Genomic DNA, 23825 nt, shown 5'->3' with positions numbered 1-23825 from the left:
CCCACCTGGTATGCCAATGAAAGGGGAACAATGAAAACAAGCAGTGGAACTGACTTTGAGGTCCAGAGTTAAATTTAAGGGCTAAAGTGAATTCGGGGGGTAGCCCCGACCGGGACTCTAACCCGCGTCCAGCGACTGTCAAGCCAACACCTTAACCATTACACCAAGCTGTCCGAATCTATATGAGGTCGCCAAGTGTTTGGTTAAGGTCACTACAGTACGTATCCATTGTTAGGTAATTCTTTCACCAAATTGCGTTTTCCGTAAGGGAAGTCTCACTATACTTATGGGACATTTTGTGCTTGGCTGAGTAATTTCCTAAAGGAGGCTACTGAGTGATTCATTCATCCACCACACAGTCAATCAAATACACCCACACATTCTTCAGCACGGAAAATGTCTGACAGCAGTAATTCATAAGATTATGATCTGTTCTTTGTTTATTTATTTAAAATACATAAGAAACAGATAAAGTAAAATTATATTTCAAATGTTTACTGCAAATTGTTACAAAAGTTATCACAAACTGTACATTTCATGACAAATAGTTGCAATTGCTGTTCTTGTTTAATATACTATTGATGTTAGCATTATGCACACAATCCCAGCTAAAAAGCGCTAAATTCCTAAGCATGGAGTGTCCCGAAAAAGTAGAGGGTTGCCTTAGATATGCTTACAATATGACAAATCATTCCACAATTGATACAGAATGTGTATAAAGTCACCCAAAAACACAAGCTTGAGCTGTACAAATTATCACCAAACGATCCATATAAATACACAGTAACATTATAATTTTAACAAGTTTTCAACAACAAATGTTCTTAGAAGTAAACTTTAGATATATACAAGTATTCGCATTGTGAGGTCTATGTACAAATGTAAACGTAAAATATTAGCAATATAAAATACTATATAATATATTCATGAAACTTTGATCTTTGATATTCTCATACTACTTCAATATATTGAATCGCATGCTACAAGTACAAATACTTATGGTTTTTATATTGGGGCCAGCCTGGGAACAGAAGCATTATTATTTTAATGCGCAAAATAAAGTTAACAGTACACAACCTTAGTATTTTCTATGTTCATATTAGTGATAGGTCGTTAGCGAACTAGCGGCTCTTTTTGAAAGGCTCTTTTTGGTGAACGTCAGGAACCTGAATCGCATTTGTGAAAGAGCCATTAATTTGCCTCCCTGATTTGTATACTGCTACTACTGCTTTATGAGCTGCAAACTATGATTATCTGCAGTAACAAATAGGTAGTGAGGACAAAGCCTTATTCTGGTCCACGCTCAATTCTAAATTTAAATTTGTCAGGAATTATTATTTTTTACTCACATTTCACAATCTGAGATAACAGTATGCAACTTTTTAGCCTTTACATTAGATTTGTAAAAATATTTTTCATACATTTTTAAGCACTACTGAACGAAGAGCCATTTAGGAGCCAAATTAACAGCTCTTCAAGGTGAATGGAGCCAAGAGTTTCGGCTCACCGAAAAGACTCAGATATGCCCATCACTATTTCATATTATTACTCACATGTGCAACTGAAATTCATTCTAGTAATGTTTTCAGATTGAGTACTAAACTCGATATCATAAGGCTTTATGTCATAATGCTTTACATAAAGGGATTGCAGAAGACACAATTACAATTGGAATCTGAGGCTAGGCCATATGCATTTACAATGGACTGCTTGTAAAGAAAAATGTACTCAAATTAAACAAATCGAGAGCTTCGGACTATAAGGTTCTATTTGCATTTTAGTAAAAATGTAGTTATTGACATAGCCTTGTTCTGTTCAATTCCTATATAGTACTCGAAATACCCCAATTCATGTTGTTAAGTTCAAAAGAATTCAAGATCAAAATTGCTGATACCATTCAAACCAATGAGAGTTCAGAACTTTAAAACCAATTCTCAGAATCATCTTTTTGCAGATAGAACCTTATAGTGATTAATGGAAGTTTGTTTCCTTTGTCCCGTAATGCTTTTTTTTTGTCTCCACAACTAGAACAAATTACTCTTCTAAATATCCATATTAATTTGTCAGAGACAATTTTAATAATCTTATTTTTTTTTTGCTATTTGAAATCATATTTGGCACATGTGAAATACACATCAAAGATTATATTTTTATGAAAAAAGGAAAGCCATTAGCTTTAAAAAATAAATTACCTTGCTTCAAACCCATCATAAATGAGTTTGAGCTCATTTGCATGATTTTACACTTCCGGATTAATTAGTAGAATGCATTTCAGCAATCTTATAAAGATCTCTATCCATTCCAGTAACAGATAAAATGTTGGGCAAAGTCTCAGAGAAAAATGTCCTTGGACACTGAAATGTTCTTAAGAAGTGACTTGAGGTCAGACATGCTTTTCTGAGTGTATTGAGTTCTGGAGGAAGCAAATTACATTGAGTGAGATTTAAATGCTTCTAATCTTTAGTGTCCAGCTGTGGGAACATTTTTGCAATTAAAATGTGTATCAATAAATAAGAAAACTTTTTGTTTATACAGTGCCTTCAGAAAGTATTTATACCCTTTGACTAATTCCACATTTTGTTGTGTTACAGCCTGAATTCAAAATGGATTCAATATTTTTTTCCCCACCCATCTACACACAATACCCTTTAATGACAAAGTGAAAACATTAGACATTCTTGCAAATTTACACCCAATCAATACAAAGATACAGGCTTGAATGAAAACTCCACGTGAAAATCTGTTGGCCAGCAAGTAGGAGGGTTTTCAGCGGTCAAATTAAATGTATTCAGCATGCGCAAGGGAACCATGCCTGCAAAGCCGGTTATGCACCTTCATAAGGTCAGTCTGAATACTAACTACTGACATGTGCATAGGAAAGCCTTATTTAAGAAAGGCATAATTTTCTACGTCGGAATCGGGCCTATGGAGATTTACCCAGAAAGACTCCCAGCTGTAAATTGCTGCCAAAGGTGATTCTAACACGTATTGATTTAGGTGGTTAGCTTGGATGAATAAGGTGCCCAGAGTAAACGGCCTGCTACTCAGTCCCAGTTGCTAACATATGCATATTATTAGTATATTTGGATAGAAAACACTCTGAAGTTTCTAAAACGGTTTGAATGATGTCTGTGAGTATAACAGAACTCATATGGCAGGCAAAAACCTGAGAAAAAATCCAACCAGGAAGTGGGAAATCTGAGGTTGGTCGTTTTTCAACTCATTCCCTATTGAAGATAGTGGGATATGGGTCATGTTGCACTTCCTAAGGCTTCCACTAGATGTCAACAGTCTATAGAACCTTGTTTGATGCTTCTACTTTGAAGTGGGGCCGAATGAGAGGGGAATGAGTTCTGGCAGAATGCTTTGAGCTCGTGACGCTCATTTACGTGAGAGCGAGCTCTGTTCCATTTGCTTTTCTGAAGACAAAGGAATTCTCCAGTTGGAACATTATTGAAGATTTATGTTAAAATCATCCTAAAGATTGATTCTATACATCGTTTGACATGTTTCTACGGACTGTAAACGGAACTTTTTGACATTTCGTCTGCTCCTAGTGAACGCGCTTCATGACTTTGGATTTGTTTACAAAACGCGCTAACAAAAGTAGCTATTTGGACATAAATGATGGACATTATCGAACAAAACAAACATTTATTGTGGAACTGTGATTCCTGGGAGTGCATTCTGATGAAGATCATCAAAGGTAAGTGAATATTTATCATGTTATTTCTGACTTCTGTTGACTGCACAATATGGCGGATATCTTCTTGGCAGGTTTGGGCTCTGAGCGCCGTACTCAGATTATTGCATGGTTTGCTTTTTCCGTAAAGCTTTTTTGAAATCTGACACAGCGGTTGCATTAAGGAGAAGTGGATCTAAAATTCCATGTATAACACTTGTATCTTTGATTAACGTTTATTATGAGTATTTCTGGAAATTGGTGTGGCTCTCTGCAAAATCACCGGATGTTTTTGGAACTACTGAACATATCGCGCCAATGTATACTGAGATTTTTTATACAAATATGAACTTTACTGAACAAAACATACATGTATTGTGTAACATGAAGTCCTATGAGTTTCATCTGATGAAGATCATCAAAGGTTAGGGATTCATTTTATCTCTTTCTGCTTTTTGTGACTCCTGTCTTTGGCTGGGAAAATGGCTGTGTTTTTCTGTGACTTGGCGGTCACTTAACATAATTGTTTGTGGTGCTTTCGCTGTAAAGCCTTTTTGAAATCGGACACTGTGGTGGGATTAACAACAAGATTACCTTTAAAATGGTATAAAATACTTGTATGTTTGAGAAATTTTAATTATGAGATTTCTGTTGTTTGAATTTGGCGCCCTGCACTTTCACTGCCTGTTGTCATATCGATCCCGTTAACGGGATCTCAGCCATAGGAAGTTTTAAATACTTATCTAATCGAGATATTAGTGTTTTACATACTTTTTTTTTGAAATCTTATTTTTCTTCTACTTTGACATTACAGAGTATTTTGTTAAGATCGTTGACAAAAAAAATGACAATTAAATCCATCTTAATTCTACTTTGTAACACAAAATGTAGAAAAAAATCAAGGGGTGTGAATACATTCTGAAGGCACTGTACTTTTCAACAGTTTGTTGCTTCAATGCTTGTCTCACTTTCATCTCCCACAAGAGAGTTGAAAACACTATGCTACATTGTGTGGCTACTGTTGCTCTAATCTCAATTAATCCAGATGAAGTTCTTTGGGGAGACGTGTTAGTACAATGTCTAACGCGATTTGCGAAGTCTACACCCTCGTAAACAGAAACTCTCACCATCTTTGCCCAATCCTGATACGTCCAAATAACCAGTGATGAAAAACCCAAGTACCTAAACTACTCTGCGATTTAGTCGACACATCCCTTAGCCCCTAACAAATTTATGGTACCATTTCTGTTACGTAGTCTGTCCACGAGAGAATACTGCTGCTCTTACCACATATTGCACTCTTGTTGATCCTGACTGCATCTGCAACCCACTTGTGATATGGAGAGATATGCACCATGTTCTTTCAATAAATGGGATCAATTGGCATTCATTAGTGATGTGCCACTGGGAAACTACTGTATGCTCTGGGATTGGACATTCACCCAGCCCTTTGAGTTGATAGGTTATCTGTGTTCCCTGTGGCTACGCCCAGGGCATAGCTGATTGGCTTGTCTACTGTATGTCTATGTTGACATGTGATCTTAGAATCAAGCCTAGCCCTTTAGTATCACATCATCCCAAGTGAAAATGGCAACTCCACTAAATAAAACTGTGAGAGGAGCAGAATGCCTTGGGCAAATGTATTAACCAAAAAGTGTTGAAGTATGTTACAAAGTTTAGTTCAACATTTAGCTTTCTTTAATGCCCACTGGTAGTATTGTGGTAATAACTTGCTATTCAGGAAGCAAATACAATGCCATTGGAATGTGGGAGGATGAAATCTCAATTTTCCAAAGCTATTATCTGATTTTTTTATTTTACCTTTATTTAACTAGGCAAGTCAGTTAAGAACAAATTCTTATTTTCAATGACGGCCTAGGAACAGTGGGTTAACTGCCTTGTTCAGGGGCAGAACGACAGATTTGTACCTTGTCAGCTCGGGGATTCGAACTTGCAACCTTTCGGTTACTAGTCCAACGCTCTAACCACTAGCCTTTCGGACCCAAGTGCCTCTCACAATGTACAATGGAAATAATACTCTTGAGAGGTAAAATCAATTGTTTTCACAGCTCTATACTGAATCTCTTGCACAAGACAGAAAACAGAATTCTGATAATTCAACTGTTTACTCTGAGGAGTACACCATTGGTTGATTAATGCCATAGTACGAACCAAGATGAATTTTCCACTCCAGTCAAGCAATATAATACTGTAAATGGTATGTGATAAAGGTTACTGAAGCAATTAAACAAATTAGAGAATTCATCATGGATAACACTATTCAATACACAAACTTTGGAAATGTGTAAATTCACATTAAATGTAAAATGTTGTGATTCCATGAACAAGGCATTCTCATGTGTGGTCCATAACCGCATTTCAAAATCAGGCCATATTGTAGAATGTTTTTAAAGGCCCAATGCAGTCATTTTTATATCAATATCAAATCATTTCTGGGTAACAAATAAGTACCTTACTGTAATAGATTTCCATTCAAATGGATAAAAATAGCTTTTTAGATAAATACTATTTCTCAAGCAATAATTTTGTGAGGACTGTCTGGGAGTGGTCTAAGTGGGGAGGGGAAAACCTAAAACTATCTGTTATTGGCAGAGAGGTTTGGAACTCTCTTTGTCATTGGTTCTATGAAACAAATGTATTGTATTTTCAACCAGCAACTCTCAGGAATTTTGAGCATACTTTTACAGTGTTAGTTTCATCAGCTGTTGTACAATGATACAAAGCACAGGGGGAAAAAAAATCACATTTTGACTGCACTGGACCTTTAACTGAAAAGTAGGCTAACCCTTCCTCCAAGACATAAATTCATTGCCATTGTTGTTTGTGTCATTACTCTGTGATGTAGAGTCCTGATTGATGATGATTAATGCAATAGGCCTATACGATTAAACACAACCTATAATGCTGTCATCTGGATGAATCGAACGTTGGCACTGGACATTTCTGTCTTTAACTGACAGAATTGTGGTTACTACAGCTGTACACATCTAGTTAATCTGCTATCAGGTCATATGGTTCCATTCGTGTTTCCTATGGAGTTTGTGGAGGTTTGGGGGAAGGACAAGACCCCTGGCTCTCAAAGCTTGTCGCTCTTCCTGGCCACTGTGGACAAAACAGACAATTAACAAGGGTTAGTTCAACAAGAGTTGGCTAGGTCTCCAAAGATGCTATTGCTTTGTGTTTAAGTATCAATTTTCTTAAGTACCTGGATTCAAGAAAGCATTAACAATAGATTTTTATCCTTCAGGTATTTTCGATTTAGAGGAACGCCATGTTATAGGCTGAGTACTCCTCCAATTCTTGTTTCTTTGTTCAAGCTAAATAGAATGACAAGGCTCTTTGTTGAATGCACAACCACAAGGGGAAGTCTTTCCCCTATGCAACCGATGGGTCTAAATTCAACTACTCATCTGTCAATAAGGATTTCTCCGGTTAATAAAGATTGGAATGTTTCATGCATTTTTCAAGGATATCGTCTTGTGTTCATAGACTGTTTATAGATTGGGCTATTAAAACTTCCATTCTCTACTACTCCCGAAGAGCAATGAAAAGGGATGGCTCACCACTACAATATGTGGTCTCCAGTTATGGGAACACACCGTAAAAATCGAGCTAGTGCCCCAATCCAACCATCCTGGGTGGATATCAGGGCACCAACTCTCCAATTACTTTAAAAGCTTCTAGTTCAAACTACCCCTTAAGTTTCTAGAATCAAATTGGTCTTTGTTCTAGTACAGACAACATCCTTGCGTCTTTGTCATGCTGCACTATTACACATCTCTGTTGAAATTGACAGGGTTATTTCCCCAAGCTCTATGATTGGCTGCAAGACCTCTGGCTTTATCTGCTCTCTCAGAAAACCAGAGTGATGCAGCGAAGCATTGTGGGAGCTCTGGAAAGTCCTGCAATTGACTTGTACCTCCTCTTACTTTGAGGGAAAAAAACGAACAGTCCTCTACCTCTCCCAGGGCATGCCAGTGAGTAATGGGCTTGCGTGGGTAGGCCAGCATCTCGTTCCAGTGGTACCTCCCCAGGCCCTCAGCATCTGGCCCAGTCCGACACACACCTATCACCTCGTTGTGGCCCACCCTGTGGGCATTGTGCAAACACACACACACACACACACATACATGCAATATCTTGAGTGCACAAAATATATATGACACCTAAAAGCTGTTTTAGGTGAGTGCTAGTTTGATGAAATAATTCTAAACTAGGTTTGGTAATTACAGTGAATTATGTGGCTCCTGAGCATTCTGGTAAGTAGTCATGATTATATTGTATAGCGGCGCTTGCAGGATTTGAGTGAAAAGTTCTGTTGATGAAGTTCACCCGAGTTCAAGTTCAACTCAAAGTTAGAACTTTACTCATTCCACCTTCAATGTAAATGTTTAAAAAAAACAAGTACTTGTTTGTTGACTATATACACTGAGTATACCAAACATTAAGAACACTTTCTTAATATTGAGTTGCACCCCCCCTCTCTTTTGCACTCAGAACAGCCTCAATTCGTTGGGGCATGGACTCTACAAGGTGTCAAAAGCGTTCCACAGGGATGCTGGGCCATGTTCACTCCAATACGTCTCACAGTTGTGTCAAGTTGGCTGGATGTCCTTTGGGTGGTGGACCATTCTTGATACACACAGGAAACTATTGAGTGTGAAAAACCCAGCAGCATTGCAGTTCTTAACACAAACCGGTGCGCCTGGCACCTACTACCATACCCTGTTCAAATGCACTTCAATCTTTCACCCTCTGAATGGCACACATCCATGTCTCAAGGCTTAACAATCCTTCTTTAACCTGTCTCCTCCCCTTCATCTACAATGATTGAAGTGGATTTAACAAGTGACATCGAATAAGGGATCATAGTTTTCACCTGGATTCACCTGGTCAGTCTATGTGATGGAAAGAGCAGGTGTTCTTAATGTTTTATATACTCAGTGTACATGTGTACTGTACAAGCATGCTTATGACCACCATATGTGTTGAATTGTGGGTGTTGTATTTAGTGTGGTGTCACTCACCGGTCATAGTCCATCACCATGATGGACAGGCTGACCTGTTCCACGTTCTCTGGGGGGATGTCAAAGATGATGGCCTCGTTGTACACCGGGTTCAATGTGCTTTTCTTGGTGGTAGTTTTCCGCTTCTTCAGCCTCCGTCCGTCACAGAGCAGGGAAACCTTTACATAGGGATCTGTGTGCCACAAATAACATCTCCATGAAGTCAGTCGTGTAGATTGCAGGTAATGGCAACCAGTGGCGTGTATTCATGGATGCCAAGGGAAGCCAGGCTTCCCAAAATATTTGACTGATATTTTTTTAATATATCAATGATTTATCTTTCGTCTCTCTGTTTTCATAATTTTCCATCAATTCGCAAGTTGCTGAATCTCACTGAAGAAATCATCAGAGATAGGAAAACAGCACCCCTCTGTCTCAGTATGTGTAGCCCATGTATCTGATGCTGTCTGGACCAAAAGAGTATAACATGTTGCCGCCGTAGCATTTGATTGATGCCAGCAAGCATTTGGCCTCCCTAGATAACATTAAGCTCAACTGTGGAATGTCCTGGTGCAGAAAAACACCCCCCAAGGGAGGCCAGTTTGGATTTGGCTTCAGACCAATCAAATCACTTCCTAAGCAAAACATTATTTTCAGAAAAACTTGTCTGTTTCTGGTCTGCTTGTGTTGATATCCTGCAGTAGCTAGCTTGCTAGATCGTCTCTTTCCTAAACCATGGATCGAGATGGGGATTTGGACTCTGTACAGGCCAATGATTATGAAGGCGATTCTGATCTAACTATAAATTAATATGTTGTGCCACTGGCCTGAGACGATTGAAGTTCAATATGTAGCCTAATAGGTGCAGGTTAACTAGCTAGCTAACTTAGCTGGTTGATTGTTGCCAATGCTAGGAAGTTAGGCTACCAGGCATTTTAGCTAGGTAGCCTATGACAACAAAAATATCAAGTGTATTGTATGACAGAGCCATAGACCAATTTGCCAAAATGAAAGAGAGGAGGATGGCATTGGAGTTAGGGTTGCATATTTTCTCTGTATTTTACAAATGTTCCATCCTTGGGCGGTAAATCTCGGTAACCGTGTTCCTGCCATTCAACCCTAATTGGCGTTCAACTAGTCTACAAGTAGGGTTAGTCAAAATGTTTTGTTTAACTTGCGCGCACATGCACGTACACACACACAGACAGAAATCAACACCATGGACTGCCACATGATATTTAGCAACATTGATTGGACTAAAGTGTTTTTGAGATCTTTAAGTTTGTTTTCAGTATATTAAACTAAGCATATATAGCCTTGTTGATTGGATGATGTTTAAATGTTTAAGTTGAAATGGTGCTGGAATAGCAGAAGCAGGGCTCCTGTTGTCTTTGTGCTGACTTGCGGTAACTCTGTGGTTCTAAATCAGTAGTTGTTCATAACTGTCAAAAAAATGTAATTGCTTGATCATGCTGCAGGTGATATAATTGTTTGTTACATTAAATATTTGCTGTGTGGACTTCACCGGACAGATGTTGTTCTCCGGTTTTATGATGAAATGAATGTATGTGTAGTTGAATTTATTTCACCACTGTGTGACTTGTCTTTTTGTTGTCGCGGCCTTATTATATATCATGGTGGCATATGAACAAATGGGTTATAGAGCAAACAACGCAATTATCACAACCGGTTGTAATATGGCTTTTTTACTGGCTTGGCTTGCGCAGTGATTTTACCCACACACAGCTAATGATGGCAACATTCAATTATTCAGTTTGGCTAAATCCAATTATCTTTTTTTGACAAGGTAAGTCAAATGTATCTTCTATTACAATTTCACCACAAACAGTGAAAACACATGAAAGAAGTATCTCCCCGACTACTCTTATCTAAGGCACTGTCACGCCCTGGCCTTAGTTATCTTTGTTTTCTTTATTATTTTAGTTAGGTCAGGGTGTGACATGGGGGATGTATGTGTTTAGTATTGTCTAGGGGTTTTGTATGTTTATGGGGCAGTGTCTAGTCTAGGTGTATGTATGTCTATGGTTGCCTAGATTGGTTCTCAATTAGAGACAGCTGTCATTCGTTGTCTCTGATTGGGAACCATATTTAGGCAGCCATATTCATTGGGTAGTTTGTGGGTTATTGTCTATGTCTATATGTAAGTTGCCTGTGGCTGCACTGATTGTAATTATAGCTTCACGTTCGTTTGTTGTTTTTGTATTGTTTGTTTAAGTGTTCTTCGTCTTCGTTATAATAAATAGAAGATGTATTGTTATCACGCTGCGCCTTGGTCCTCCTCTCTTCAATGTTACGACGAACGTGACAGGCACAGCATGTTGCCTGACGTAATTATGCCTTTTGATTCTTTGCTTGCTCTTTTCGAGCTTAACAGTTTATTATATATTTTTTGTTATTTTACATTTTTATTGAATATCCAAAGAATAAAATATACTTGCAGTGAAGCCACTCAACAACTACACCACACCAGTCATCCAACAGACTCCCATTCAGAGCGACACACAGAGGCATCCAGGGTCAACGCCCTGCTCAAGGGCACGTCGACAGATCTCCCACAGCGGCAAAAAAAAACGGGGACGCGAATCCTCCAAGATCCCCCCACAGTTCCCCATAACTGTCCCTCAACCATCCGAGACCCCTCCCACAGTACACCCCACAGAAAAATAATTAAAATAAAATAATAAAAAATAAAATAAATTCCATTTCCCACCCAATGCACCAACAACCAAGAAAATGAACTCATGAGAAAAAAGGAAAACACAAAAGAAAACAACAATGCAAAAAAAGTATTATCAAGGACAACTAAAATCATAACAGCAAGGCCAACTGTATATGTTTGAGTGCTTGTCTGGCACTGTTTACATATGTGTATCCCCGTGTATGTGTGTATTTGAATGAGAGTGTGTGTATATGCATGTGTACAAACACCTGCACGGCATCAGCCTCAGGCAAACCGGCATTAACTGTAAAAACTCTGCCCCTCAGTGTCATTCAAACTTACTTTTTATTATGTTTTATTTTGACTTTATTTTTTATACTTTATCTTTCACCATCATTTACAGTTGTCCGTCATTGTTATTCAGAGACCCATCATGTTTTAAGGCCCAGCCTAAATGGCTGTCAGTTTTGTATTGTTGTTGTTGTTGTTACCTGAGGAGCCAGTGATGTCCATGGCTTTGAGGTTCCGGCACTTGATGACGGTCAGTGTCATCCGTCCTGCTGTGGGCAGGTAGCATAGAGAGTACATGATCTCCCCTAGATCCACACTCTCCTGGAGAAAGACAAGGAGAACACTGCATCAAGGAAAGGGCACTGTTGCTGTAGAATAACTCTTTTAGGAAAGCAATTAGCGCAAATTGATTTAAACAAAGTATGAACACCCAGAGGTGTCCTCAAAACTGAGAGAGAACATTGTCTTACAATGGGTGATGAAACTATGGGTGATGAAACAAATCCAATCTGTAAGCATTACCAACAGAGGGAATGTGTATTCAAAATGGTCGCCCTCTGCTAGTGATTCGCAGGATGTGCAAAGATACAAGTAAAAGGAGGATTGTGATTGGTCACATTCAGGGTTTTAAAGCGCTACCACTTCTAAATATTTTGCTGTGCTCCTAGAAAATAATCTGTCAGATAATAATTGTTGTAATGATTAGGCTTCGCTGTTCCGATACTTCCGAGTGTCCTAGATATTTGTGACCGTGTTGATTGCACCATTACTCCAGAGAAAACTGCTTGTCTCTAGCCCAAACCGTTTAAAAGTTGTGACCCGTATTACCGATGCTACATTTTGTTCCTTCTATTGCGCTTTGGCGATGCAGCTCCATTGGCGGGCCGCATTTTGTATTCATAAACGATGCTCAGACGTTGCATGCATCAACCAATGGTTGAGTGCCACGTCGTCGAATGTGCAGGCTGGCACCAGATTATTATAACATAATGACGTGGTAAACTGATACGTAAAATACCTATCCAGGCGTTGAATGATCTGGCATGCGTCGGCAACACCTGGGCAGATGAACGCGCCCCATGTTGTGGGCCGTTCTTAAACTACTCACAGGCCGTTAACACCGTGTTCAGTCATGTTACCTCTTTAGCTAGCTAGCTAACAACCTGGTAACTTTACCAGTGTATCCAAACATTTGGGGGCACAGAAAGAATGGAAAAGGGTTAGCTTCTTCAGGAGATCAATGATCATAGCAATAAATGAATTACAGATATGCAAGTCATCACTGAAAGTCACTGACATTAAAGAGCATCTCCATAGGAAAAAGTGCTTTTTACACAATGTAGAAACCTAATATTCTACAAATTACTGGTATTTGTATCAACATTTTAGCCTTTATCATAAATAAATGTATTTCCATAGTTACATATTCGTTTGTAGGGTACAATATGTGCTTAAAAAGAGTAGTTAGAATTCAAATAGACTCACTAAAGGCTGTGACTCAATCAATTTTAAAATCATATTTTCTGGTACTCTAAATTTTAATGTGGTGCTCCTAACTTTTTAAGATGCAAGGACCAACATTATATATCTTTTTTTAGAACCCAGTTTACATTGCCTCTATGACAATGTCTCTGTATAAAATGGACCATAACTTTAAAACTAACACAGATATATATATATGCTCTACGGATATATCAATATATCGGATATATCAAAGTTCCAGAGTGGGATCTGTGTTAGTTTTAAAGTTATGGTCCATTTTATACAGAGAAACATTTGCCAAATCAAATTTTTTATATTTGCAATATTCATGTTTGTATTTTTCAACATTCATAAATGTATGTAAATTATTATTATTGTTAAATCAAAATACTACTCATATTACAGAGAAAGTTGTAAAGCTTCATATGACACCAATTGGAGCTTTGTAGCGCCTACAGATGAAACACTATGGAGTCTTAAAGGAGGCCTTGGTAAGGCCAAAATGTCACAAATGTTCCAACTTCAATTACTTATTTCTCATGTATGCTTTAGTATACAACAAAGGACCAATTCTATGGATTACATTTTGTGAAAATCCCCAAAGTCATGGTCTTTTTTGGTTCTAGTGTCATGAGGAATCACCTCAATACAATGTGTTTATGGATCAGTTTAGACTGGAGCACTACTGTAGTCTGAGCAAACAGCATCAGATGGGCTGACTTGAAAGAGAAGAACATTACTTGATGTACTGACATGGTGTGCTTGTATTGATACCTAATCGGAGTCAATAAAAAGTCCCCTAAGTTGGCACTCCAGAGATAAAATTTGATTGGCCAACCAGAGAACACAGAGGACTGACTGGGAGGCATCTCACTAGAGCACTGATTGTTTAGTGTGTTTACATACACTCTTAGAAAAAAGGGTTCCAAAAGGGTTCTTTGGCTGGCCCCATAGGAGAACCCTTATTGGTTCCTGGTCGAACCCTTTTTGGTTCTCGGTAAATCTCTGTTGGGTTCCATGTAAAACTCTCCGGGGAAAGGAATTCTACATATAACCCAATAGGGTTCTACCTGGTACAAAAATGGTTATTCAAAGGGTTCTCCTATGGGGACAGCCAAATAAATATTTTAGGTAGATAGCACCTTTTTTCTAAGATTGTAGTTAGAAATAGATCTGTGTGTTCTCGCAGAGTTGCTCTCCATGGACAGAATCTTTACTTGAGATACGTTGGTGCAGTCTTCATCAATGTATTGACATGTAGGAGTTTTACAATAACAATATAACGTGAAACAGAGGATGCCTTCCCAGCTCTAGAAGTTCTGCACATCAAAACCCCCCCAGACCTCCATCCATGGTGTGTTCCAAAGCACCACCCCCACCCACCTAACCATTGTGGGATCCAACTGCCTTTGTGTCCCGCACTTTCAATCTCAGCACAGACACCCACACAAACAGCTGCAAGGTGGGAAAAACTCAACGTCTCAAACCGTGACCCTCATAGGCAGGTCATAGGTTGTTTTAGGCATTGACACCCCTCCCATTTCCCTGCCTGGTTTCTACCCATGCAATTGACACAAAAGGTCACATGCATAAAAAGACATCAATCTAGCCCAGGGAAATAGGTTTTGAAATACAATACATAATAATCTTCAGCTGAATGTGAGGCATGGCTAGGGCATATTAATGTCATTTGTTGTGACAAATTACTTCGTGCAATTTTGCTTCCACATTAAATTGGAAATTGTTTGAAGTGTAAATACACAGAGGGTTTTTCGAATTAGGCTAACCTCTGAATTTCCTGTGTTTTTTCTGTTCATATGTAGTTGCATACAATTTTTTTAGAGAATTCAAGGAAGTAGGTAATACAAAGTACACACTACTTTGGTACACCAGAGCACGACATGATCAATTTATTGTTGTCAGACAGTGACGAGTAAAGTCACCGTAAATGATAATCTCCAAATACATTGCATAAAGGAAGACACTTTTAAAAGGACTCTCATTAATGTAAATTAAAAAAGGTGGAATGAAACACTGTCAAAATAAAATATATGGCAAACTGCATTTGCTATGAGTTATTATCCATTCAAACATCCTTAACATCATTCCCCTCTGTTGGACGGCAGTTCAGGCAATGTGATTGCCCAGAGACATAAACTAAATCAACGCAGGAAGGTGAGATAAAATGATCCCAAGATAGACATAAATAACAACCAAACACCAGACAAAATATATGTCTAACCATTAACAACAACGTAGGGAGACAAAATAGATCTTTGCATATTTACAATAATTACTCAATTTTTCTTCTATGTTGTAGGCAATCTTGAAAGAAGTCTCACATTATATTCAATAGCCTAGCTCAATTGTAGCGTTCATAATCAACACTATCAATCACAGTCAAAGTAGCAGTAAACTTGATGTCTGTATGGATGCTCAAGCTTTTGAAAGTGTAATTTCCTCACAGCACACAGTACACATTATGTAACACTTAAAAACTTCCTGGAGACAAACTACACATTGAGGTAAACACCATGGCTGTTGACATGGGATAACTGCATTAATGTCCAGCCAGTCCCCCTCCAATGGCTTAAAACCCAGTCTTCTTTAAACCCACCTAAACCTGCCTGTATAATGTGAAAGAAACTGGTGTTACTTTGTTGACCAGAGTCAAATAGTACCTGTAGAGGTTCGGGCTCAATTGTGCTCTTGATGATTAATCTGAAATCCACAGTGCACTTTCTTTCAAGTTGTTCCACTCTTGTTCTGTTTTCCACAGTACACCGTTCAGAGATCAACTGATTAATTAACCATTAATCCATCTCCATGACCATCAGACACAATAAATACCACCAAAACACACAATAATATTCATTAACAGAAGCTGTTGAGTAAACAAACTATGATAAAGCTACCGAGGCGTGAGAAGTGTGTGGGCTCAGATAAAACTGCACTATCATACCCAAGTATGTCAGTGAAGGGATAAAGGTGAGGAACAAAGGAGAATTGTGCCCATGGCTATATTTAAGTCTACAGTGTGTACTTCAGTTTTCGGAGGTGTTGTGTGGGTGCTTGGATTCTAAATTCACTGCTCCTGGCAATGAGGTTATACAACACATGCAATTTACCAGTCATGTAATACAGTGCTGATGATTCCAGGACTTAAAACCTTATCCAATCAAATAATTCACAGAGACTTGAAAATGTCATGTGTTTCCCTAAATAAGTCAGATCATGTGCAGTGCACGACCCCATCAGAAACTATGCAAATGTTAACTACGGCAGACTGACCACAGCTCCACCCTGAAATCTACTCCACCATCATTGACATTGACATTTTGAGTCATGTAGCGGACGCTCTTATCCAGAGCGACTTACAGTTACGACTTACAGAGCGATCAGTTGTTGAGATCACTGATCCAATGATCTCCACACATACTGATATCCTCCATGTACAACACCTATCTCAGCTAACTGAGGCCCAGCCCACTCACCGTGGTCGCAGCGTGAATGTCCTTCCACACCACTGCCTCCCTCGAGAGGTCGGAGAGCTCGAAGAGGTTGTCCACCACCACCTCGCCGATCATGTCGTGGCTGGTGAAGCGGTCAAAGTCGTAGACACTGAAGTGCAGTTTGCGGTTGCACAGCTGGTCGTACTCCACGGGGAAGCAGAAGGCCTCGTCGAACGTGGGGTTGAGCGTCTTGCGGTGGACACGCGTCTGGAACTTCTTCTGTCTCTCTGGCAGCAGGTAGATCTTGACGTAAGGGTCGGAGGTGCCAGTGAAGTCCTTGGCCGGCAGTTCCAGGGCCTTGAGGATCGTGACCACCAGCGCCTGTTCCTCGTAGTCGTAGAGCAGGGAGAAGCTCAGCTTACCGCACGTCTCCACCGGCTCCTGGGTCCCGTCCTCGGAGTCCACAGACTTCTGCTTGTAGAGCTCTGGCTTGATGCGGCCGATGCTTACGGTGGACGACTGGCGGATGGGGAGCGTGTCCATGCTGAAGTCCACACTCGTCACATTCATCTGGCGAGGCAGATGGCGGCGGAATGAATTGTGCCTGTTGAAAAAGGAGATCAGTCATCTACGGTTCCTGGTACCTTTCAATACGCAGGTTTCCATTGACCCAGGGTTATTAGACAAAAGCAATGTCGCAACAATAACAAAACATTGAGACGTAATGGAAACGGCAGCTATAGGTGAAATGTACTAAATATTGACAACATTTTGATCTGTTTGACAGGGGTTTACTATTCTTCATAAGTGATTTTACAATTCCTTGCTTCTTCTTGTAGTTCTAGTATTACTGTTGGTAGGAAAATGTTTGTTGAGATTTTTTTTGACACTTTAATGTTGTTAAGTCATTCTTTCAGCATTAACGAGAAAGATGTTACTGGCTTTGGGTTTAAAGTGATGGAGTTACTTTCTGATTGAACTCTTACGAAGCTCAGAAGCTACGTGACTGAGTGAGTTGTTTTTCACAGGACTTCTTTTGGAAAATAACATTACCTGGGATACCTTGAGCCCAGTTCCATGTACTGATAATGACTTACATACTTTGAGCAAACCACTGTTCTGTACTTCTCCTGGTTGTCACCTAGCAACTGATAACCCCTGTCCCCCCTTACTGACGCAAATAAGAAGATCACATTAATCCGACACGGTCAGTATTGGTACAAATTATACAAATCTGGGAAACACAACACATATGGGATATGAAAAAACATCACATTATATACAAACCTCATATGAAGAGGTGCCTTGCATGTTCTAGCAAATTTTCTGAGACATAATAAGACACAATGTTCTTTGTGAAGAATACTTTGGGAGTCCTATTATTTCAGACAAGGGACATCAATTTACAACCTCCCATGATTCCTACAGTTGTTAGAACATTCAGCGAACGGCATCCAAGAGGATGAATAGTATACACTGGAAGAGTTGATAATGGAGGAGGCTGGCGGATTTCATCCACATTTGCCCACATATTCCTCCCTGTTGTGTCAGCCCTGACCCAGAATCAGCTTTAGCAGGCCTGCCATCCCAACTCCAGTAAAGACATTCTCTCTTTCTCTACCTCTCCCTACATACGCTTCTTCTCCAGAGCCACATTCATTATTTTCTTCCATAAGATAACCAATTTTCTGTCCTCCACTTTCTCAATCTTATAGGATCAGGGATGGGCTCTCAGTCTCAATACTCACATTGAATCTGTGTGGCTTAGTTGGTAGAGCATGGCACTTGCACTTGTGGGTTTGATTCCCATGGGGGACTAGTATGAGGAAAAGTACAAGAATGTATACATTCACTACTTTAAGTTGCTCTGGATAATGTTTTTTTTATTTAACTAGGCAAGTCAGTTAAGAACAAATTCTTATTTACAATCAAGGCCTATACCAGCCAAACTTTAACGACGCCCTATGGGACTCCCAATCATGGCCAGTTGTGATACAGCCTGGAATCGACCCAGGGTCTGTAGTGACGCCTCTAGCACTGAGATGCAGTGCCTTAGACCGCTGTGCCACTCGGGAGCCCCCAAAAATATGGTACTTCTCGCTGGTGTCAGAGATCTCTGTTTCCGCCCGTAAAAAAAGTAACCAATGAAAATGTCCAAATCTTCATCTCTCGTAGGGAGGTAAGTTGTACAGTAATAAAACAGCATGACAAATCCCCAGTCTCATACCACCTGGCGCTGTGCATGGATGTAACATATGATGATGTGATGTATTGATATATACTGCTCTGTAGCATTTCATCAGAGATTGGTGGAGGAATGTCTGAAAATCACAATTAGAGTAGACCAGTACATTCTGAACAAGACTCTCTCTCTGACTTTGCCCTTGCCCTTGGACATTGCCTTTGTTTAGAATGTGTCTGCACAATGCATGAGCAGTGAATACTGATGTAGCTGTCGGAGAGGATCGATGTTAACAGAATGTATCTGTTGCTCTTCTCCATGGTAATCACCCGCTCTGCAAGTCACATGGTTGCAAAGCCTCATAGTTTTGCCCTGATAGCCAGAGTGACACCAAGCGTCTCCTCCCACCTCGTCTCGCATTAATACATTGTCCACGTCTCCTACAATTGATGCATTCGTGCAGTGTTTCATCATCAAGTTATTCCTAATTACCTGGATATACTATAGATTTAGTCCTTACTTGTGTCGTGATTGTGATGATTTGTATTGAAAATTATAGGTTCGTGCTTCAGATTCAGCCGGACTGATACATGTATATTTAGATATTCATAGCCCTTTCCTGCAGTCAAATGACCTAGTGGCCTTATGGGTGGAATGTTATTCATATTTTTCATAATTTCCTAATTAATCAACTTTTTTTTTTAACAGCTGAAAATCTGGTGTTTCTATGTCAAACAGTTTTGTTATATTTCAGTCTTCTATGATGTATATTAAGTGTAATATTAGGATTCAAACTCAAAACTGAATACATTTCTATATCTGACATGGTACAGGTGTCTTCTTTTTTAAAAGTCCATAACCATGTGTGTGAGGTGTATACTTTTGTTTCAAGTTAGATTTGTATAAGACTACCAAAAAAACACTCTCTGTGTCCCTGATTTAGCCCACTGCAGTAAAAGGTTTTTAAGTGTCTTACTCTGAGAGCACTGGGGAACATACTTTCAAGAGATAAACAGAAACATGACGATAGACCTGCCATTAACCTGACTGATCATACTTTTCAATCATATACAACAAGTCCTCTCCTTCTTTGAATCTTTCCTTATGTTCTTTTTTCCCCTAGATGAAAAGCTTGCAAGAGCATCTGAGGGAAATTCAACTCAAAAAGTGATGAGACACTATTTAATTAGCCCTTTCTGCCCACTTCGTCAGTGTGTAATTCATGAAAAGCGCCAGGCTCGATAAATTGCATCAACGTTCCTAATGACAAACTAAAGCAAGTGTCAATAATGGCTTCCTGCAGGAGATGGAGTGCAGCTGCTCAGTGGGTCTCAGTAGGACGAGCGCCTCGCAGCACGTCAGTTCTCAACCTGCGGCGGCGCTAATTACAGACGCGCTCGTTTAAACACAGTCCCCGAAAACAAAGAGAAGAGCAGCTGATTGTTTCATTACTGGGGTCGCTTACCGCTGTTGCCATGGCAGCGTGACTCACGGCCGCCCAACACAAGACGTGGCCTGGGGTGATTACAGGGTTTGTGTGTGTGTGAGGAGCAAGGGGGTGTGCTGTCGCCCCGTTGACAAGCACCATGGGAGATGTTCCTTCAGGTCATCTACTGAGTGTCCAGTTTAAGGTCATTTGTCACAAATTCTCCTGAACTGTCTTATTGACATTTGTCATGGCTATACTTGATGTGTACGGTTCAAGTGTTATCATTTGCCACTTGATGTCACTTGTTTGAAAGCATCATGTTCATAACCTTCACTCACAGGAGGTTGGTGGCACCTTAATTGGGGAGGACGGGCTCGTGGTAATGGCTGGAGCGGGATAAGTGGAATGGTATCAAAAACATCAAACACATGGTTTCCATGTGTTTGATGCCATTCAGTTTCGCTCGTTCCAGCCATTAGTATGAGCCATCCTCCCCTGAGCAGCCTCCACTGCCTTTGCTATATGTGTGCACAGCTCTGTGCAGACATATGACATAACATAACACAGAAATCCTTGGAACCAGTGCCACCAAAAATGTATACCAACAGAATGTTGAGACCTATAGACAGGAAAGTGACTGGGACACTACTCTGGGAGAGGTCCAATAATGTTACCTGGAGGACGAGGTGGGGTCGGTGGTCTGCCTCTGAATCTTGGCCTGCTGGCCCAGCCTCTCCCTGAGAGCCGTCTGCACCTCGGCAGGGATGTCCGGGGATGTCTGGCTGATCTTCATGGCCGCCTCTAGCAGCTTCACGGAGCTGCAACGCCCATTCACCTTCACCACTGGCACAGGCTTCTTCTCCTCCATTGGTGCCACCTTTTGGAGGGGTGTGACGGGCTGGGGGGGCGGTGGAGGGGCCTCGGGGAGCCCGACCCGGGGGCCATTGTCGACGTGTGACGAGAGGGCCTTGCTCCTCCAGATGGGCCAGCACAGCTTCCAAAAGACAAAGAGAGAGACTACCAACAGGGCGAGTCCACAGAAACCCACGACCACAGCAAGGAGACTGATAGAGATGTCTACGAGTGACCACAGGGATCAACAGTGACAGATAGAAAGAGTGACAGAGGGAGAGAGAGGACGGGCAAGCGATGGTCGGAGCATGATAGACAAACATGCAAGAGAAAAAAAAGAGAAGAGAGAAAGCAAGCTGTAAAAGAGGAGGCTGCAAATGCCCTCGTTTGGTAAAGATCAGAGGAAGTTAGAAAGTCATACAGCTTCATTCCAAGACATTCACATGGACAGGACAGATAAATAGCTCTTCATGGCCATATTTGATCAAGTTGACAATTCAACTTTCGGAAACCACAAAACTCTTCCTCTGCAACTATATACAAACCAAGATTTACCACAGGCTATTACAAAATGCATTATGCATTCCATTGTGTGCATGTTACACAATTGTATGGTTTCTGATAATTAAAGTAGGACAGTATACGCCTGTGTGTGGATTGCAATGTGCAGGAGATATGTTCTTTCTCACTGATATTGCACTGCATGATGTCATGTTCTTTGCTGTGTTCTGTCTCCGTGTTATTCTCTCTCCTGTTGCTCATTCACTCTCACAAGGACACTTATGCTTTGTGGTGCACCATCTCAAAGCCATATCCTACATGACAACAAGAATCCAGATCTATAGGCAACAATCAGTCCCACTTTATATGAAGTGGCACTAAAACCATCTATTTATTTTTCAGACTAATAACTTTAACAGGTATGCTACACTGCTGAGATTTACAATTCATTTAAGTTTGTTTGCAAATGTAAATGTAGTTATGGAAATGACACAAGCAGGTAGGCCTAGGCAGTTATCAGTTCCTCAAGTAATATAATACTTTGTGTAACTGTGTTGTAATTATCACGGATTTAACTCCACTTAGTTTAGAAGAGCAAAAATCTACTGCAATAAATGCAATCTAGCAGACTGACCGACCAATTCAATTTCCATCTGTTAGGCTTTACTCAAAATCAGAGACATTATTGCACCAGAAACCACCCTGCTACAGTCTTATGCAACTCACATCAACCCAGAGGGAATAATGACATGCTGTTATGAAACTCTACCAAAAAAACCATATGTAGAATGTAGAACTGTTTCAACAGCTTATCCAAGCCTTACTATAAAATTAAAAAGGCACTGATGAGTAGGCTACAATATAACTTTCACCAAATCAATGAGAGAGACATTATCAAGCAAATAAATGGGTTTATTTGACAGAAGGGGATCTATGTTTAGAACATGAACTGTAAGCCAACAGTATGACTCATTTCAGACATGCCGGTCAGTTGGCGCATGGTGGAGTGAATGAATGCAAGATCACTGAGAACACATCTCCTCTTTCAACAAGCTATCGGTCACACACAATCAGCCTATCACACCATCAGATTGCACACGCCAGAACCAAGCACAATGACATGGGAAAACGAGCATACACGGATGCTGCAACAGGTGCAGTCTTTTCCCTTTGCAGACACAGATGTTTCACCTGTTGAGCGTAGCTCAAAGCGACATGAGAACACAGCACAACCTCTCCATGATTATTTAACATTTTAAACATGTTTTTCCCCTACAAGTTACGCTAGTCCTATACTTAGTCGCGCATCTTATATGATTATATCGCAGCGCTTCAAGGGAAAAGTTGAGTCAGCTAAAGTTGAACTTACAACGCATTTTACTGTTTCAACTCATCATTCTCACACAACCTTGTGCAGCAGGTTGACGCCAGAGAAACCAAACCATGACAAAATATAGGGATGCAAGCTTTAAGGAGAGGGAGAGGAAGAAAACGTTGCTTTTGACCTATTTACCTGCGCTCCCTTTACCTGGTATGTTGCTCTCCAAGGGAAATATAGCCGAGCATTTCTCCCCATCTACATGCCCCGCTAGACAGAGCTCCGTAACGATCTGAAGGGCCCTTTGGCACAAGCTGAAGTTGTCCTCCGTTCGGACACTCATGTCTCTCCTGTTAAGCCATTGCACGCTGGAGGAGCCGGGAGAGCGGTGATTCATTTGGCCACCTTGCGCGCCGCTGAGTGCAGCCTCTCCGCGCCAAAGATCAGAGCGCACGAGGCGTCCACATCCATATCCACTGCGCAATGCCGGGACTGACTTCCAGCGCGCTTCTTGTGTTTGAACAAAAGATTCTTCAGCACTTAGCGTCCACCAGCCACTGTCCAATAGGAATGAAGCACCGGTTAAGCAAGACCCTAGTGTTGGAATTACACACTATTGCGCTGACAAATAGCTTATTTGATCTCATTAGATTTGGACTAATACCAGTGAAGCTTGACATTACTTCTGTGAATGCCCACAAGTTCAATCAGAAGCCTGAATAGTCTTCCAAATATTATTCCTGTGCCTAAGGTTTACTATAATGACATCTACAAATACTATTTTAAATTATAAACCTTGGTTGAATAACAAAGATTAGGCTCCTCAACCTACATTATACTAGTCTTTTTTTGAGAGGACAAATATTCCTTTCAGAAACACACAGTCATGTTAATATCAACCTAATACCAGAATCTTAATTAGCCAACTG

At 40.3% G+C, this 23825-nt stretch overlaps 1 protein-coding gene across 4 annotated transcripts; it reads right to left on the bottom strand.

Moving 5' to 3' along the window:
• Positions 1 to 479: 479 nt before the first annotated feature.
• On the bottom strand, positions 480 to 23404 carry LOC139565810 (synaptotagmin-10-like). Of its 4 annotated transcripts, none has more exons than XM_071386392.1 (7): positions 23092 to 23404; positions 20900 to 21302; positions 16657 to 17218; positions 11881 to 12001; positions 8731 to 8902; positions 7633 to 7792; positions 480 to 6805 (listed from the first exon to the last, which is right to left on the bottom strand). In XM_071386392.1, the coding sequence occupies exons 1-7, from the start codon at positions 23291 to 23293 to the stop codon at positions 6734 to 6736; spliced, it is 1692 nt and encodes a 563-aa protein (XP_071242493.1). In that variant the 5' UTR covers positions 23294 to 23404; the 3' UTR covers positions 480 to 6733. The 4 variants fall into 4 exon arrangements, with proteins under 4 accessions (XP_071242493.1, XP_071242495.1, XP_071242494.1 ...); XM_071386394.1 differs by having other exon boundaries at positions 7663 to 7792; XM_071386393.1 differs by having other exon boundaries at positions 23107 to 23404.
• Positions 23405 to 23825: the final 421 nt, after the last annotated feature.

This window comes from Salvelinus alpinus, chromosome 37 (assembly GCF_045679555.1).
Source record: "Salvelinus alpinus chromosome 37, SLU_Salpinus.1, whole genome shotgun sequence".
Classification (NCBI taxonomy): Eukaryota; Metazoa; Chordata; class Actinopteri; order Salmoniformes; family Salmonidae; genus Salvelinus; species Salvelinus alpinus.
This window is presented reverse-complemented; position numbering and strand designations above follow the sequence as displayed.

Coding starts and splice junctions, on each gene's coding strand:
- LOC139565810 (XM_071386392.1), bottom strand. CDS start 23,293: ATGAATCACCGCTCTCCCGGCTCCTCCAGCGTGCAATGGCTTAACAGG. Junction 12,002..16,656: donor ACATTCACGCTGCGACCACG/GTGAGTGGGCTG, acceptor GTCTTTCTCCAG/GAGAGTGTGGATCTAGGGGA. Junction 6,806..7,632: donor GTTCGTTTTTTTCCCTCAAA/GTAAGAGGAGGT, acceptor TTTTGTCCACAG/TGGCCAGGAAGAGCGACAAG.